The 19,509-nt window shown below is 41.1% G+C and overlaps 1 protein-coding gene across 1 annotated transcript in view; it reads left to right on the forward strand.

The window, feature by feature from the left end:
* COL25A1 (collagen type XXV alpha 1 chain) overlaps positions 1 to 19,509 on the forward strand; it is a gene marked incomplete at its 3' end in the record, with an annotated part of 335,563 nt that overhangs the window by 231,827 nt on the left and 84,227 nt on the right. Inside the window, exons 10-12 of the mRNA XM_082482527.1 lie at positions 3,559 to 3,630; positions 4,495 to 4,602; positions 8,372 to 8,407. Of these exons, the coding sequence (XP_082338653.1) occupies positions 3,559 to 3,630; positions 4,495 to 4,602; positions 8,372 to 8,407 (216 nt within the window). The remainder of the gene's footprint in view (positions 1 to 3,558; positions 3,631 to 4,494; positions 4,603 to 8,371; positions 8,408 to 19,509) is intronic.

Raw genomic sequence — 19,509 nt, forward strand, 5'->3', positions numbered from 1 at the left:
CCTTCTAAAGCCTCCCACGCATACAAAAACTATGCACCCGTTATAGTTTCTTTGCTGGGTTCCATTTAGTATTCCCGTGTTTCTGGCTCTGTCCAAATATGCGTGTTACTTACAGGGAGATGATCCAGGTCCAAGCTGGCATTGCGTGTCTCCAACCATGAGGTCTGAGATTATGCCTGCTTTGGGCAAAGGAAAGAAAGCTTTATGCCACTTGGGAACAAGCTGAAAGAAGTTGCTAAGCTGCTGATGGAAGAATGGAATGGTCCCCTTTTCTCATGTGTTGTACATATAGGCAGAAAACTGCAGTACAGATAGATACTCTTGAACTTGTCTGTGTGGTGTTGGGAAGCATTGAGAATGCTGGGACTGTCCTGTGAAGTGCTCTATGTAAATGTTTTTGTGTGGAACTACACAAAACTTTCAAAATTCTTTCATTTCTTCTCAAGAAAAACCAAAAAGTCTTTCATGGCAAACCAGTATAACTTCTGATTAAACTCCTTTCTTCATTAATTCTCAGCTCTCCATGTTCAAGATGAAATAAATCAAACCTAATATGAATTTTGAGTTTCCACGTTGTAAAATGTCAAATTGCAAATATGCTACATTTAGAAGTCACTGAAAATTACTGTGCTCTAATTCTAAAGACTGATGAGTAAGAATGAAGCTGTTAAAAGATTTTCTGTTTATCCATTTTTTTAATAAATAAGACTTAAAGTTTATTGCTTGCTACTCAGATTTTAGTTCGTTTACAGGTTTCTTGTTTGTATGCATTTCCATTACATGGGTATTGTAGTTTTATCTAGGAGAAGAATGGACCATGTGCACAGCAGGGCTAATGAGTCACAGATGTAAAGATTCTGGCACGTTACCATCTAATAACTTCTTTAACTTATATTCCATAATAAGATAAATGCAAATTTGATACATCTGTTTTCTAAATGATGTGTCATTCCAGCCTTAGCACCATCTCAGGAGTGGGTTTCTTTAAATGTTTGGAGTTTCAGCCGGTTTTGGTTGTTTTCTTTTTATTTGTTTCTAAATAGGAGATTTCAGGTCACTGAGCAATGCAGTTAGCCACACCATGGTTCGTCAGAACAAAGTGGGAAGGCTGACAAAACTGCCACCGGCTTTATGGGATGCACACAGAGGGTCTCAGCTTCCTCGTCTTGTGGGTGCATATCAGGAATAAAGCTGCTGGGTGCAACTCAAAGGTGCTAGTGAGGGGCACGTATGCAACAGAAAGTGATTCTGCCTTTTTTTGTAGACCGGTGTGGTCTTTGTGATCCAGAGGATCTCTGATGGGATTGCATGGGGAGATGACTAGAGCAAATATTTGCCGTGTTAAAAGGATCTGCTGCAGCTGCGAGACCTGGCAGGCTGCCGTTGCCTGTTGGTGCTTTCCACCAGGCCGGCTGGGCTGCAAAGGGCTCGTGGGGCTGTGGCAAACTGCGTTGCCCCAGCAGAGCCTTCACGCAGGGCTTCTTGGAAGCCACCTTGGCTGGCAGCCAGAGCCAGGCGCAGCCCTGCCTTTCGGAGGTGCCAAGCTGCAAGCCTGCAGCCAGACACTCCAGGCCTCACAGAGGGGCTGTGCCACCAGCTCCACCTCACAGAGGTGGCATGCGTGCGTGCGTGCATGTAGGGAGCTTAGAGCTACCAGACTGTACTTCACTCGGTGTTCCTCAGCCTGATGTCTCTCAGCCATTGAACAAGTCTCTGGTTCAGAGAGTGTGCTACGCTAAAGGCAAGGAGAGGGCTTGGGGATTTCCTTCTCTAGGAGCTCACTGCTCAACTGTATAAGGTTTCAGCTTTATCAGAAGCTCTAATTCGCACCCTGCAGAGCAGCACAAGAAAGGTGTCGAACTGAGAGCAAAATTCACCCCGTGTACTGTCACAGCAGGCTGCGATTGCCACACTCTTCTTTTTTGTACCAGTACAGTACGAGTTCTGCACATGTTGGTAGAGTAGGATATGAGAAACCATATGCAGCATACAGTGCTTGAGGGGGGAAAAATTGCCCTGGATATGAAAATGCTGCTATGTATGTCTTGAAAATGTTGACCTTGGCCCATTCTGGACTACCCGAGATCTAGCAGTAGATTGTTGTTCGGTGTTTATAATTGTGTATGTACTACCAGTTTATGTGCTGAATGTCATATGTTAAACAGAACGTGAGGAGCAGGATTATACAAATTACGTATACAATTATACAAAGCGCTTCAAAGTCCACCATCACTGCTGTCAAGTTCTGCAGCAATCCAGAGTCAAAGCTTTCTCCGTAGCTCTCTTGGAGTGCTGTAGCACACTTTAGTTGGAAATGGCTCAGTCATCTGCTGGCTGATGAAACAATCATAACAATTTATTGTAATTTTCAGGAAAGTCTCCTCTGTGGGACTGCTGCTTCTAAAATCTCTTGATATTCCTGTTGTAAAGTAACAGCCTGCATCTGCAGTGCAGTGCAAACCTAACTCTGTTTCCCATATGACAGAGAGGCTGTTCCCTGTCAGTAGGCAACGTGGGGGATACTAAACACAGTGTTCGTTCCGTTTGTCTGTTAGTTAATTGTCTCTGTGATGTTTGTGTTGTGCTGTTTTGGTACTATGTTATGCTGTGTCCCTAGGGTCTGCCAGGCTTCCCCACAGTCGCTGCTCTGCACAGTAATCAGATCCTCACCGTCAAGGTTTGTGGCTGACACGTACCTGTTCAGTCAGGTCTCTCTGTATCAGCATAAAAGTGCACATGAAAAATTGTTTTTACCATGGGATACCAATGAATCCTTATGGTGGACCTAAGTCAACCCTCACCGCCTTTACATTGGTATAAGTACTCCTGATACAGAGCATGGGATCAAATCTACAACTGTGTAGGGTGTTACCCCCGGCAGCACCCACATTCCGTGTGATCTTGGTCGGTATTTTATTTTCAGATGAGATTTGTCTGTAGCTCTGCTTCCCTGAGGCATACAGGAGTGTGGAAAGTGTCAGTGAACTCTATACTGGTTACATATAGAGTCAGCTATTTGTGTTAGATGTCAGAGGTTTAATCTGTGCACAACAGATTTTTTCAAAGCGCATTTGCAAATTAAGCAGGAAGGATTGAAGCAATCTGGTCAAGCTGGAACTCCAGTCCTTACTAAAATGACACCATTCTTCATGGCACAATATGCTGGTTGGAAAATCTGACTGAAAGTTGAACTGGTGCTTTGTCTCTAGAAGCTTTGCTGAGAGAACAACGTATAAAAATACAGATTTTCAGAGCCTGGGTAATGAAAAAATTAATACAAATGAAGAATTCTCACAGGAAATACGAGGAGGAAAAAAAAGTTACACAATTAATTCATTGTATATGATTAATTCATGAAGCGGTATGTCCTGTACATTAGAGGTCAATTTCTTCAAAAGAAAATGCACAGTTTCTGTCAGGCAGAAGCACCGGTTTATTTTATTTTAGCTATTACGAATCTAATGACTATGTCTTTATTTCTTTCTCGGGCCTTCTGATGTCTATTCTTCAATTCTCTCATCTCTGATCTTCAACCTTTGACCTCACCTGCCTGATCAGATGGTGTTTCCTAAAATCAATCATGGGTTTCTCTCTGCTGATCAGCAGCTCATTAAACGCCGCCTCATTAAGGTAGTGCTTCATCTTACTGGAGTCCGGTTCTTCTTTACATTCAATTTACTCTTTGCTGTACCTATTTGTCAAATGCCTTCTTATAGCAGGTTGTTCATTTGAAAATGTTAATGGTATTAACAATTAAAAGGTTATGGGTAGCTTTGCTAAAAGATCCACGTTTAAGATGCAGTCAGCTTTTTCCAGTGGTTTACAGTGGTGTGCTGAAAATTAAATAACTCGAGCACCTTTTTTTTTTTTTTTAAAGGGGAAGGTAATATGTTTTGGCAGCTCTCTTGAAAATCGGCTTTTACAAGTTAATAGGTTTAAATCATTAAGGGAGTTAGCTAATTGTCTCTATAAAACAACTCCCCCAAAACAGATGAAAAATTATGTACAACTTTGTGGAAAAGCAGTTATTTTCCATGCTCATTTTTGAAATCTATCCATGCATCATTGATGGGCTTGGAAAATTGCCATGCAAACTGGATATTTTCACATGTGACTTTTCTTTTTTTACCTCAGCGTTGTTATGATTATGCCAATCGTGAAGCAAACAGCTGCATATTGAAAACAGCCACTTGTTCTGGAAAAATGGATGAGTAAAATATCGCAAGGCTACCCTATATTTTGGCTTACGTCCTGTGGTAGGACAGGCAATTTAGAATTTGAGCCTTCTGCTCTGTGGCTGATTGCACGGGACAGATACAACCCCCTGGTCTTCAAGGGAAAGTGCAGTCTCTGCCATAAGCAGTGAAGAAGCCAGTGTCTGGCTCATGGCTGCTTCTTCCAGCTGGTCTTGCACTCTTTCTGGGTATATCGATGTCTTTTTGTGTGGTTGATGCCTGTAAAGCAAACTTCTGACAAGTTTTTTTGTTAATTTAGGGGGACCAAGGACAAGCTGGACCCCCTGGACCTCCAGGGCCACCAGGACCCAGAGGTCCTCCAGGAGACACCGGCAAAGATGGTCCTCGTGGGATGCCTGGCATACCAGTAAGTTAGTCTGTTGCTGTCATGGTGTCCAAATTCCTCTCAAGTGTATGCCAGCTCAGTTTCAAAGATGTTTTCTGAGGTAAGATTGGCAAGACATGTTGGTAAGACGTGTGGAAGCTGAACCACAGGCAGATTTCATGGTGTACGTGAAGTCCCCCCCCACAGAGCAAGTTCATAGCGGGGCCAAGAGTAACACCTAGATTCCTTGCCTCCCACCCCTGACAGTTTCCCTGCACATTCTAAGGTTTCTCACTTGCTTATTGATGTTTAATAGCTACATGAGGAGGGTCTGCTCCATTCCACAAGTGGCAAGTGTTCCTACTCAGGCTTTGAGATAAAGCTGAATTTGAGATGTTGTAGCTTGACTTCTCCCTTCTTAATGATTTAGCCTCAAAAATCATGGAATTAAAGCAAGAAACCACTAAATGCTGCCCAAAGTATGATGAAGTTTGGAGTCAGATTCTGTCATCGTTGCACAAATAAAGTAGTGCCATTCTTTGGCTCGTCCCCCTTATTTCATTAGAACAACCAGCAGAATCCGGTAAATTGCCTCTTCTTTGTTTTAGGGACAGGGTCAGACCCACCACCTTTGGCACTTTGTGACCTGATGATTAAACACTTTATAAACAGATGCATAAACACATGCTTTTTTTCTTTTTTCTTTTTTTTTTTTTTTGCACAATATGAGTATGGTTTTGGTTTTGTATTTTGTAGCCTCCTTGATTTTCATTCTTTTGAAAGAAGTACCTCTCTTTTCATCATGAATGCCACTGTGTTATCAGTGTGGAAATGGAATCACAGGCAAGAAGGAGACATGACAAATGACATGCCACATATACAGATGCACACCCCCCACCCCCCCACCCCTCCATGATAAATAAAGGTCGTGGCTGAGAGGACGCATAGGGAACTAGCAAATTGAAGACCAGCACTTGACACAGAAATGGGGTTTTTGAAGAAAAAGCATAGCTCATTGTGTGGGGCCAGGACAGGAAGGCATAAAATTTCCCTGCAGGGCCTTTTTAGGTAAAACCAAGAAAGAAAATATCTATGCTCCTGTTCTGGCCCTATTCAGGTTGCCTCACCTGAAATTGTAGTAACTGTACAAATATAATATAGCATGATGATAGTAGTAAGACTCTGCTAAAATTTCCTGTGAAAATCCAGCAAGACTTGGCAATTAAGGCCTGTAGTACTCTAGTGTTGCTTTTGTTCTTGTTGTTGTTTGTGGTTTGGGTTTTGTTTTTTTTTATTACCATTGCCCTTATAGGTTCTAGCTCAAGGTTATGAAATGACATTAAAAGTCTGTTGCTTCCATTGCAATGCTTTATTTTGACCACCTACTCGTTTCTTGTTAGTCCCGGAGCACATGAGGCTTTGGGCCTCAGCTGGGCTTCCCCTGTGTTCTTCTAATGTGGTAACATTGACTGCAGTCAGCAGAGTTGCTTCTGGCTTGATGTAGTGAGGGTGAGACTGAAACCAGAGCCCATTTCTGACTGCAGCGGTACCAATTTTATAATTCACATACAAAAGACTAGGAGAATCAGCTGATGTTGCTGATTACAACGTGACTGTGTTGCTTGGGGTTTTGTGCTTCTTAGCAAAGGGAACATTAGTGTTTCTCACAACGGGGGAGTAATGCATTTTATGCAATGAGATCATTCCATTTCATAATAGTTCTGTAGTGATTTTGACTTTAGATGGCAAGAGAGAGTTTCTTTTTATAGTTTTTTAAGCTGCGGCTATCTTAAGCCCTGTAGCATTATGGAAAATCAGTTCATAATACTGCTTTAGAATCAGATACAAACAAGCACTCAGATAGAAACCATCCAGATTGGTGCCTGTTGTTACCATCCTGCTCTTTCCTACTGTCCTTTACCCTCAGATTGTTGTTGCTGATCCTCAAAAGGCTTGTTCCTCCATGGCAGTGTGACATACAGTCAAGCAGGAGACCTGTAAAGGGAAAACTTAGCCGAGAGGTAGTGCCAGCTTTGTATTTTTAAAAGGCTTGCATGGACGTTTGAGCTAAAGAGGTGAACAACAAGACGAGAGCCGCGCTGTGTTATAAGTAGGGACATTTCAACATCACACAGCTATAGGAGGGTCCTTACAGTGGCCAACCAGCATGAGAAGGATGTCATTTCCTCTTTTGTAGTGCTAGGCAAAGCAGGGGCTTCTCTTCCAGCCTGTCCTTCTCAAGCAAGGAGCTTTACAGTCACCAGAGCTATAAGATGATGTTTTGGCCCTTGCGTTCCCCCACGCCCATACACTTGCTGTCTATCCTGAGAAAGTCAGGCAGCCAAGGTAGCAAGGCACGGGGAGCAACTCCAGCAGCCACCATTACTTCTCTTCCATGGTGTAGCAGGGTTGAGGAGCAGCTTGTGTGCTCACACGTCTCCATCTGTGCCCGCACGTCTCCATCTGTGTCATCACCACCTTCCATCCTGTTACAGATACTTCAAGCTTAAAAGTTGGTTTCTCGGGCAGAAAATCATTAGAGTTAAGGAGGTGGAAATGTTAGGGAAGTGCTGTTGGGCCTATTGCCAGCAGAGAGAGAACCGAGGAAGAGTAGGGGTGTAAGAAAGGGTTGTGCAGCCTTCTTGCTAAGCCTTTCTTTGAATGTCAACAGAACCACCTGTTGGAACCAGAATATACTGGCCTTCCTACAGAGTGATACCTAGAATAGGTACAGGTACCTTCCCTTTGCATCACACAGATACCAGCACAAAAACTTTGAAACTTTAACACCTCCAGAGTGAGCTGAAAAGTCCGATAAGCTTGGGTAATTAGCTGTCAGAAACCTGTGTCTGCGTGGTTTCTATCTCCTCGTTATCTAGGTGTGTTTGCAAATGCTACGTGTTTGCTTCTGAATGCAACGTGCACATACCCAAAGAAGCAGTTCTGATTCTTTTTATTTGCCGAGATCAACATCATCAGAACATTTCTCGTCGTTTTTTTTAACAGGTTTTCTTTTATGACAAAGCTGATAAAGAAGATCCTGCAGCTGTGCTGATAGAACAGCACACGGACTGCCCTATGCTCTGTTGGGTTACAAGGGAGTGATCTATAAACTAGATCACTCAAATGATAGGAACTCTGGTTTTTGGATGGGTGTTTTTAGCCCGTATTGTACAACTGATGTTCTACTGTCTCTACAGACAGTTGTATATGTTCATATGGGAAGAAAGGGAAGAAGATAGATTCTGACTTTATGTAGAGCTGTGCCCACAAAAAGAGAATACATTGGAAAAATGATGAGTTACCATTTTGAAAGCCAATCCAGGTATTTAACAGCTGAGTAATTATTGCATGGCTTCAACATATTCATGGGTTTATGGAACATGATAATTTGCAACGGTAAATTATGCCTGCTGACTGAGGTGATGACACAGACCAGTAGTTTTGGAATATGTTAACAGTGGGATTCGGCACATATGTGAAAATAACCTTTCTCTGTGTCCTTTAGCACCGCTGACTGGAATGGAATATTATGTTTGGAATCAAGGGACAGAGTCAGGACACCAATACTTAACTGTTGCCTTGAGAACTATAACGTTACATGATTGTGAAATAGCACTTTGCTTCTTAAAATGTCTGAGATTTGGCCTCCTAGTTTAAAAAGCCAAAAAAGTAATATATTTAATGTGCACTCAGCTGCCATACCTGTTCAAAAATAGAATTTTTAAGATACTTTGTTGTTAGGTAGAAAACTGAATTCAAGACATGTTACTGAAATTATTCACTCCGTTTTTTTTTTATTTATTTTAAGGGTGAGCCAGGAAAACCAGGAGAACAAGGGTTGACAGTAAGTACTCCTCTCTTCCAGTTTGCTAAGAAACTGTAACAGATACATAAGATATACATATTTTACAATGTGGAATTCCAGGAAGCTTTATAGCTGTGTATTCCTAACCTTCCTTTGTCATGGACTATTTGAAGCCTCATTTGTGAAGTAAACATGAGAAAGACAACGTCCTCTTTTTACATATAGTTGCCTGTCGTAGAAGGCCAACTTATTCTTTAAGCTTGCAGAAGTAGAGGGAAATAAAACAGCTAAGGGCACAGCAAAGCAAAAAAGAGCCAAGTCAGGTCTTCCCAGTTCCTGGCCCCCACTTATCACTGTCTCTGAAGTTGAGCTGTTTCCACCTCGAGACCGTCGAGTAGTACAAGAACCATCTACTTGTCTTAAGGGCCAAAATCCCAGCTGTCTCTGTGGCCATAGCTCTGGCCCTTTGCCTGATGGAACAGTGAAGACACAGCACAGCATACTGAAACTCTCAGAATATTTTCCTCTCCTGAGGGTGTTTTTTTGCCCTGTGTGTGTGAGAATGTAACAGCCAACTGAGTGCTTTTTTTTACAAATAGACAGATATGGGAGTAGATTTTTTTCTGTTGCATCAGGAACTAATTAACCCTATTCATTTGGAAGCAAATTGAAGCTCCACTGGTTGTAAATCAGCTTCAGCCACAGGGTGAGGCATCAGAAGTTTCTGCCTGTCACATGTTCCCAGAACTGTGAAACATGCAGTGTTTTTTTTCCCCTTAAGATCTCCCTAAACACTCGTGGTCATTCTTATTTTAATGAGAGATGACAGAATTGTAGCCCGTGGCATGTGGTTTTGATTCCTGAATGCTTCTGAGGAGGAAGATTATATGCTGAGCAATCAATGCAGATATGGTTGCTATCTGTTTAAATTTATGAAGTTTTAAGCAGGTGTGATGATATTTTACCTTGACAAATTGCAAAATGTTTTGAATTGACAAAATCCAATATCTTTTGGAAGAAAAAACTAAGATTCTGAGACTCAGAAATACCTGCTGTGATCAGGCAGTTAAAGTCCTGTACTTTTTCATTTTGCGAAAACGGTTTAACAAAACCAGAATGAAAGCCTCCGAAAGGTATCACCTAGTGTTTTAGCATGCTTCCCCCCTCTTTTTTGTTCTGTCCTTTTGGTTTCTGAGGGCCTGGTAATAATAGGTGCAATAGCTGGGAAGGGAGGCTTTTTGTTTTGTTTAATTTGGAATATTCTCCTATTTGACCTCTGGACAAAACTCACTCAGATTCTGCAGCAGTGTCTTCCTTCTACTCAAGACCAGATCATCAGGGCCACAGAATCCCTTAGGGCTTTTAAAGCAAAACATAGGCCACCACCTTTTAGTGTCCATGTTCAGAAGATTCCCACTGTTTTAAAGTAACCATCTCTGTGTAAGAACTAAAGAACTGCTACTGATCTGTTTTTCTAACTGCAGGTGTGTTTAAATAGGGAGAAAAGGTGTTTTAAAAATCAAACCATCAAGCTTGAGTTAGAGAAAGATCCCAGATTACATGAATTTCCAGCTCTGAATGCCTGCTCTAAAAGTCAATCTGACGGCTTAAATGTTAGGTTGTGTATAGATCAAGTAAAGAGCATCAGAGTACCAGGAAGAGGTAATTGATTTCTTTCTATTCTTCTTGGTGTTTCTGACTCACCCTTTATGCCAGTGCAGATTTCCAGACTCTCTTCCCTGTGGAAGGTGTTACAATTATTCAGGTGCTGTCTAGCTGCTTCTGACATCTTCTGTCTGTGCATTTCTGCACTCAGATAGATCTCTATTTCCATATTGGATATTGAGACACTACTGCAGAAATGGCTGATTTCTCAACAAGTATGCTGTAAAATTGTGTTGCCAGAGAAAATAGTTATAGTTTTCTGTGGAAAACACGGGCCTTTGCCTACCTGAGATTCTTTTTCTGCATTATCCAGGTATTATCTTTTCAAAGTAAATGAAAATAGAGATCTCTGCGCAGAGGAGCTTCTAGGTTAATTCTGCAGAAATTCTTTCGTAAAGACTTGCCTTTGTTTCACACTAAGACTCTGAAGTTCAAGTTAGCTTCTTGTTTGTTTGGGTTTTTTTCCTGTTGAAATTGAAACTGTGAAGTCAATGGGTCCCATAAAGTACTACCACTCCCCGTCTCGCAGAGGTCCGCTTGTTGGGGTGTGCTGTGGTTTCCTACTTGCCCACATGTCCACGGCCCTTTCCAGTAAGAAGCATGTACTCTGGTTCTTCATCCAGGACGGAGGCAGGGTAGAGCCAAGGAGACCACCAGATGCTGAGAAACAACCCCTACAGTTTGGGTGTACTTCCTGAAGGTTGTGGAAGCTGAAGGCTATTTGTAGCCTATGGGATCACACTCTCAGCGGCTTTAAATCCCATGGTGCTTTTCAAGTGAAGAAGAGCTGCAAGCCTGACCTCTGGATTTTAATAATGGGGATAGAAGCTTTTTAACACCTGTATTCAGGAGCATGCCTTGGTATTTCTAGATGAATGTGCAGGTTATTGATAGAGCTGGTAAACTCAGTTTTGACTTGTGAACCAGCAATGGCAGAGCTCTGAATTACCTAATTTTCTATTTTCTGTTCCTACAAGAAGTGGAATAAATTTCATAAAGAGCACAAGATAGTAGGTAATGAGATAACGGTGTTTTCCAGCTTGTGCCTCAGAACGTGCCACAAGCCTATATCACACATGTTGAGTAACCTGTGTAACTCAAACAACGTGTGCCTTGATTCACAAAAAGCTGGAATAATTCTAATGCATTTGGAGATTTGGAGTTTTGGGAATCTTTCTGTTCTCCTTTTGGTGAAATAGGAAATTCAGTGACTCTAGTGAAGACATGGTGAGTTACTCCAACTGAGAATCTGCTGACATGTTCTCCTCCATTTTTAATGAAGTTCTGTGTCAATAAAGAAAAAGAAAATAATGTTTCAGATTATGTTGGTAGAGAGGGCAATAATAACCTTTCTCTCAGAAACGGAAGGTTTGCTTGGACCACATACAGAGAATGATAATGCTTGAGTTCTCTGGCATGAGTTCTTCTTTGGCGCGAGAGTGCCTTGGAAACAGGGAATGGCTTCTCTTTTTCCCTATTTCCAATGTAAATATGTGTGGGTTGGGACAGGGTGGTGAGAGGAGAGGTTTAGGAAAGCTATTTGTTGCTTACAGGGGTCTCTTGTTCCCTGTCGATAATCTGGAAAGATATTCAGGGTGCCAGTATGCATCTATTGCTCTTCTATCCTTGCAGTTGAGATGTTGGGGAGAGCTGTTTGCAAGGGGCTTTTTTTGGTTCTATATGTTGCTGTGCCAGGAAGAATCTGTTTTGTCTTTGAACCAAGAGAGTTCAATTTCTTTTTAGGTGAGATGGAGGCTTATGTTTAAGTTAGAAAGGTGTGACTGTATCCAGTTTTAATGTTAGAAGGGAATGTAAGAATGAGTAGTTGCAATTTGTGTCTGGTTTCCATGGTGCTCGAAAGCCCTGCAGATCTACTTTCGACAAGAGTTAAAGGTATCGTTCCTTTGTGCAGAAAGGATTAAGAGAATTCAGAGGGAGGCCAAGCAGTGGGGTGACCAAAGGGATTAAGTTTTGAAATGTTATGTGGCACTAGCAAAATGTATGCTATGCAAGAGGGGAGGCTAGTAGTTTCCTTAGCTTTTCAACATTTTCAGTTAAAGTTGTCCCGTCTCTCATAATTCATCCTTCTTCCCATGACATTTGTCTGCTCTTCCTGGTGATAAGGACTCTTAAATATCATACAAGAGTTCTTCTGTTATATCTTCTCATGTTCAGAATGAATCATAAATTTGTGATTCTTTTCTACCCAAGAGCTAGGATTTCTGTTTGCAGACTGTTCATAAGAACTTCAAGTGCGTCAGTGATGGGAAATCTCAAAGGCTGACACTGATAGATCGACATTTTCAGTTTCATAAACTGCAATAAGATAGAAGATGTGCATGGGGTGGTTTTGTTTCTGATTTCCGGTGGGATAGTTTTGGGTGCTTTTATGTTTAAAGTATTATAAACTGGTGCATAGTAATAAAAATTTGGAAGATCAAAATTTGCAATGTTTTCAGCTCCTTGGAAAAGAATTAAATTTAAACGTGTTCATTGTATGAATCAACCACTTCTTGTCACTGAAAAAAAAAACGCATTTTTTTTTTATTCCCCCAAATTGGCTTTAAAGACAGATAAGTGATTTTACAGATGTTTTGCATGAACAGAACAGTCCAGAATAACCTAAGAATTCAGGTAAAGGTGTCTCTTTGCAAAAGAAATCTATACTATAATGATTAACCCAAATGCGAAATCCCTCTGCTTTAACATATATTGTTTTCCAAACCAGTAGTTTTGTGCTTATACAGTCTTGCTGGGCATCTGTTCAAGAAAATAAGACCTAATGCTACTGCTTTTACTAGTTATTCAGAATAAGGAGGATGTTATTCCAAAGGACATTGGCATTTATGTGAAAGACAGTGGAAAAGTGTAACCTTGCATTTAAGTCTGCAAAATGTGACATCTTTAAAATGAATTAATATTAGTTTTTCATCTTAGGTTAAAATGAACAAAATGAACTCACAGGGACCAGGCAGAACTGACTGGGAAGTGCTGCTGGCTTCAATTCAGCCTTTCAGGCCAATGGCCAAGGCCAGATCCTCAGCTGGTGTGAATCTTCATAGCTCCTCCGGGAAACTACTAATTGTGATCTTGTTTTCAATGGCCAGAGTTCTGCAGCAGCCTTTTTTTTTTTTTCATTCTGGTAGCATGTTCATAGTAAATTTTATAAGGTGTTGTTCTTAAGCTGTTTAGCTGCAAAAGTTTAGTAAGAACTAGCAGATGAAATGGAAAATCTCAGCTTGTGCCTCTCACAGCAACTATTCTTTTTTTCCCCAATACAATTGCACTTGCCTTAACTTGCAGGAAATCTCAGGAAAAATAGACTTTGGCATTTTGTAACCTCTGTACTTCAGTAATGGCTGCCACAGCAATGAGTAAGAGAATGATGATAAGAGGCTCCGCCTGAGCCCTAACTGGTAGATATTGCCACTCTTTTCATCAGTTAAGGCAGATAGCATGGGAGGGGGAATCAGAAGTTATATAATGTTTCCCATCATACGCAATCTGTTTTCTTAGCTGGTTGTTCTTTTATCTAGGTGATTCATCAATACTAAAGCATTGCACATTTCAATACCGGTACTCTAGAAATTGCAACCTTTATGAAACACTCCTCAACCATGCAGGAACACGTTTTCAGAATTACATCGTGTGCCCGTTGCACACAGAAAATGCTATCAGTGGGTAGAGCACAGGCTCCACTGAAATGCAGACGAATACTCTGTGTGAAACCTGTGCTTTCCTCTTCATGAACGTCTGCTAGTTCAGGTTTCCTTCTTAAGTTTTTTATGCCCTTAGACTGGTAAGAAATTGGTTTGTGGGAGTAAGGAGATGATTGTCCCCCTGTACTCGGCACTGATGAGGCCACACCTCAAATGCAATGTTTAGTTTTGGGCCCCTCACTACAAGAAAGACATTGAGGTGCTGGAGGGTGTCCAGAGAAGGGCAACGAAGCTGGTGAGGGGTCTGGAGCACAAGTCTTATGAGGAGCGGCTGAGGGAACTGGGGTTGTTTAGCCTGGAGAAAAGGAGGCTGAGGGGAGACCTTATCGCTCTCTACAACTACCTGAAAGGTACCTGAAAGGAGGTGGGGGTCGGTGTCTTCTCCCAATTAGCAAGCGATAGGGCAAGCGGAAATGGCCTCAAGGTGCGCTGGGGCTGGGGTGGAGGGGTTAGATTGGATATTAGGAAACATTTCTTCACTGAAAGGGTTGTCAAGCACTGGAAGTGGCTGCCCAGGGAAGTGGTGGAGTCATCATCTCTGGAGGTATTTAAAAGATGTGTAGATGTGGTACTTAGGGGCATGGTTTAGTGGTGGTCTCGGTATTGTTAGGTTGGAGTCAATGATATTAAAGGTATATTTCAACCTAAATGATTCTATGATTCTATTCTAAGTGTTTAAGGATTCTTATAGGCACCAAAGGGGAAATATCTGCTCTCAGGAACAGTCTTGAAACTTCTTTTGCCCCATAGAGACACAGTAACTTCTAAAGACCTCTAGATACAAAGAGCTTTCACTTTCTACATAGGAAGTATTGAAGCTTAAAAAAACAGGAAACTTTTTTTTTTTTTTTTTTTGGCAAAGCTTTGTAATTCACTATTTCATTATATTTTTGTTAGGCTTTTTCATTTGGTGTTTCTGCTCACTCTCCATGATCTCTGATACCTTGTCAAACAAGTCATTACTGCTGCCCCAGACTTGTAAACTGAAAATGCCCCAACTTTCTAGTTCATACATTTCTTTAAATGCTAAGCAACTGAGTCACTAGAAATTGAATACAAAAACACCTTGAGAGGCTGTTGCGAATGTATCACACCCTGAATTACTTTGCTTTGAAACTGCGACTTTAACCTTTACAGGGCAGAATTATTTCTTGTTTTGTAGCTTGCTAAAGCACAAGGAACAGAGTAAGCTTAAAGGGAAAATATAATTGTAACATCAGAAGGGAGGTCTAGGAAGAAATCTGGACTCATAACATTTGTTCTAACTATGTTTAGGTCAGTCTTTTCAGGTACGTTTTTTATTTATTCAAGATAGTTATTTGTCAAGGCCCAACTGAAGTGTCCAACTTCATTCGATTGTTTCTATGATGCCAAAGTTTGCTATAACACAAGCTCTGGAGGTCTGTTGATTTCACAAAACAGTAATTGAAGACTAGCATTCATAGGGGAAATATTTTAGCATTTAAAAATTCAATTGTGTAGAAGACTATTATAGACATTTGTTTATCCTTGGTTACCCAGTTTTCCAAGTGCTTAAGTAACTATAAAATAGTTCTCCATCTCCAGAGAAACACAGATAGCGGTTGAATTTCTTCAGAGCAACGCACCTTTTTCCATCCACCTATTGAGGAGCTATTTGAATGAGAACCCAATTCAGTGAAGCCCTACAATAGCTTGTCAGAGCTCCCTAACTAGTTTACTCAATTGCACATGATGGCAAAAGGTTCTTCTGAAGTGTTCATGATATCCGAAACAGCAAAAACTATTTTTAATTTTTATAATATTTAGTTATCTTCCTCTTCTGGGCAACTCTCACAAGCAAATTTTCAGCCTTCTCAGTTGAAGTTTCTCAGTGATGTGTCAGTTTAAAGAAAAGTAGTGTAACTTTCAAAAATGCAAAGCGGTCACTTAATCCAAAGAGTTTTCATGAACTTTCATTGGAATTTTTGAAGCCTAGATGCTCATTATAAAATGAGCTTTTTAAGATTAGTCACCACTGGTATAGGTGCTGATCCTGAGCATCCCTACATGGAAGCTCTGGCAGCTTCCAATGATACAGGCAAAAGACAAATAGTTACTGTCAACATCATCTGCATGGACTATTATACAGTGTTTTGTTGACCTGTTATAGATACCATATATATAGGCAGGAGAAGAAAGAAACCTATAGCTCTTTTCTTAAAGGCTTTTGTTTTACCTCCTTCATATTCCCAGGGATGACAATGACAGAGGACGAGCGACAATATATTATTACCTGTGGTAGTATAGTAGATCGAGCCTCCAACTCGTGAAGACTACCATGTGTTTCAGACATGCCTGGTCACTGCAGAGCAGAGGGTTTGGGCTTGAGGAGAATGAGGTGGGGAGCAGTGGCAGCAGCTGTCTGCACTGGGCTGCCTGGACCCAATGGCAGAAGAGCTATCCAAAGTGAAGTTTAGCTGAGACTGTCTTTGCAAAGCATCCCTTTGGTTGTACTGGAGCAACCAGCAAGGGCTCGTATACCACTGCAGCTGCTACGGAGCACAGAACAGTTGAAGAAAAAGAAAGAAAAAACAAAACAAAAAACCCTGAGGAGCTGATTGCAAACCATGCATTTCTCGCCTTCTGCTCCTGTCTCAAGACCTACATAGAGAATTTGATTGCTGGTTTTACTGTCTGTTCAAGTGGGCAACGCAGTACTCTCCCCAGTTCAGTAGAATAATCGGGGGCAAAAAATCTCCATGGTCATATTGAATTTCCTATCTAAATTCTTCTAGCAGCTGTCAATTATACATCTGGAAATGAACTTAAGTCTTGTGGTTTTTCTTTTATTTTATCCCTTTGTGTTCCTCCCTTTCTCCCAGATTGTATTTACTTGCTTGTTTCTACCTCTCCAGTGTGATTCTCTGCCTTGCTTAGAGAATGTAGCTAACTCATGGAAAGCAGGCACTTTACAGAGATTCTGGAGTGGTTTACTGTTTTTTGAAGTCGTTTTCTGTTAGCAATTTAATTTTTCTGTTTAAGCGGCTGCTGGCAGGCTTATGTGAGGGAGGGATGGAAGCTGTCAATGGATGAGCTACTGAGTTTCCAGTGGCTTTGAGCTTCTTTCCCAATGCTAGGGAGCAGTGCTTTAAAGAAAAAATGTTCCTATTCAGCTATGTTTTATACTCTGAACATTAAAAGAATAAGAAGCACTTGTTATCATGTGTAAGTTGTGAAATGTATCACTTTAGGTAAGCTTTTAATTGCAATTGGTTTTCTGAGCATCGTGCTGAAAGTAGCCGTATTTTTGAGGACAGTTCTTGTCATCAAGTAGCATGGTAGCTCAATGGGCATGAGCCACCAGAGCCCTTTTTTTACTCAGTTCAGGCTGAGCGAAGGCTTAAGTACCAGAAATGGAAAACTGCTAATTGTATAAAATATTTATTGATAAGTATCTGCGACTTCATTTCTCTGAATGATTTATTTTAAAGGCAAAATAAGAGCAAGAGTGTGCTACTAGGTAAATATTTTCTTATTCAGTAACTCCTCTGAGGGAGCTGGAATGATGGCAACAGTGAGGGGGAAATTCTGGGGAAAGATCTTTTCCTGGAGACATCTGCAATGTCTTGAATTATATCCATCCCACAGACTGACAGCTGCAAGCACCAGGTACAAAGCAATCAACCGAGCGGCACATTTAACAGTTTACGTTGGGGGATAGTATTAAGAAGCGAATGATCATTTTACCTTCAAATAGTAACTTTGTATCGGGGGCTCCCAAGTGGTACTTTGATATAGCTGAATGTATTTAGAAGGTTTTATTAGCTTCTTAAATAGTCAGAAACTGAAGAGGCAATATGCATTCCTTGGATGTGTATGAGGTATGTAAGTAAGAGGTATGAGATATGAAAGTAGTCTTCAGTTGTTCGTTATTCAGTCTGGTCTACTGATGGACAGATTTTCCTTAAGACCTAGAACACCCCCAAAATGCAACTGGTTAATGTGCAAAAGGTCACCAGATAACTGCTGCCCAGGACATAGACATTTGGAGCCTATTTTGGTAACGGTGATGTAGGAAAGCTCTTGTTTGAGCATTAATTTCTTGGAGTTTTTAAGATGTTAGCCAAACTTGCATCTTTCTCACAGAACGTGATGCTCTGGAAGAAACTTACTTCCTTCTCTGGAAGAAAGGGAAAAAAACTGTTTGTGGAGTATGTTCCTCACCCAGTAAGCACCACTCACCTACCACATCTTCTTGCATTGTTTTATCTAGCTTTTTGCCCGTCTTTAGTTTTCTTGGAGACTGTTTGCACACAATGCTTAAGAAATAGGCTGTTCTTCAATTACCACATTCAGTATTACTGGTCCTCAGCCTCCAGCAAATATTTGGGTTAGAATTTAGACACTTAATGAAAAGAAGACCCAATGTAAACAGCAGGTTTTTTAAAACGCTGTGGGGTGGGAGGACTTTTCTCCAGTCTGAAAAAGCAGGTGAACACTCTACTCACTGCTCTGATCGTTGCCAGAGCTGAGTGCTTTGGTACATTTGCTTCCTTTTGAAGACAAAGGAGTGAACTTGTCACCCTGCACCTCACAGGTGGCTTTCAATTAATGAAATCTGTCCCTCCAGTCAAAAGGAGATGCTTACAAGACCTTAGTTCTGCTGAGACAATCGGGCAAAAGTTTCAAGAAGCCACATTGATCTTTGCAAACCTTTTGCAAGGTTTGATGCCCAACCTTAGGTATATATGAATTAAAACTGCAAGGTTTTCATCCACATCAGTGGGTCCAGGACCAGAATTACCACCAGTGGAACTTTTCCATGTTAGCAGTTTAAAGTTGCATCAGAGCAATATTCCAACAAGCCCTGTCTCTACCAACACAGGAGGATTCTGCCTAACTTCACTCTACCTTAAAAATAAAATTCAGCCTCCCATTTCAAAGCAGCAATCCTCTTGTTCAAGATGAATTTCTGAATAATTGCAGTTCTGATGTCAACCAAATCTTCTTTTATTCTTTCACACATCAGAAGCATTTTGGTTCTCCAGTTTTGACTTTTTGTTTTGTACCCTCATGGACTCAGAATTCACCTTGCTTGATATAGCACCAGCACCCACAGGTGGCACGAGCACCCATAGTAGGAACACAGGAAAAGAGTGAGTAAGAACTGCGTGGACATGGTCTAGCTCTTACCAAAACAGATTACCAAAATATCAAAGACATGGTTGGCTGATCTGTTTGCCTGCTGCCTCCCCTCTCCACCGTGGCCATAAAACACCTGGGTATTTCAGAGATGCCAGATGAGAAATGGGTCCTATTAATATCAATGAGACTTTGACTCCTGTTAAATTTAAGCAGTTAAGCTTTCTTGAATTGAGATATGTCTTCCTGCCTTCTCAGGTCATGGGGAAAAAAATGGTGATTCTTTACTTCTCAGGAGCATTCTTAACGATTTCTGAAGTTAATTCTTAGTGATTTTTCTCTTAACTTACAAATGATGGCACAGATCACACATTGGGTAAAATGTAGGCGTGTATGCTGATACCTACAAGGTGAGTAGATTTTGAGGCATACGCTTCTCTCGATCTTAAAAATACTTGTTTGCATAAACCTTGTTTTTATGCTGTTGAGCCGATATATTATTGTGAACACACAACTGGCTGTTGTAAACTGACACCAGCTAGTATCAGAAAGAGGAAAAACTACAGTCGTCTTAATGCTGACAGATTTGTCAGTATTAGAAGAAACAGATGGGTTGGAAGAGAAAAGATCAGAAGGGGGGAAGATTTGAGTCTT

Source organism: Vanellus vanellus, assembly GCF_965231255.1.
Source record: "Vanellus vanellus genome assembly, chromosome: 4".
Lineage (NCBI taxonomy): Eukaryota > Metazoa > Chordata > Aves > Charadriiformes > Charadriidae > Vanellus > Vanellus vanellus.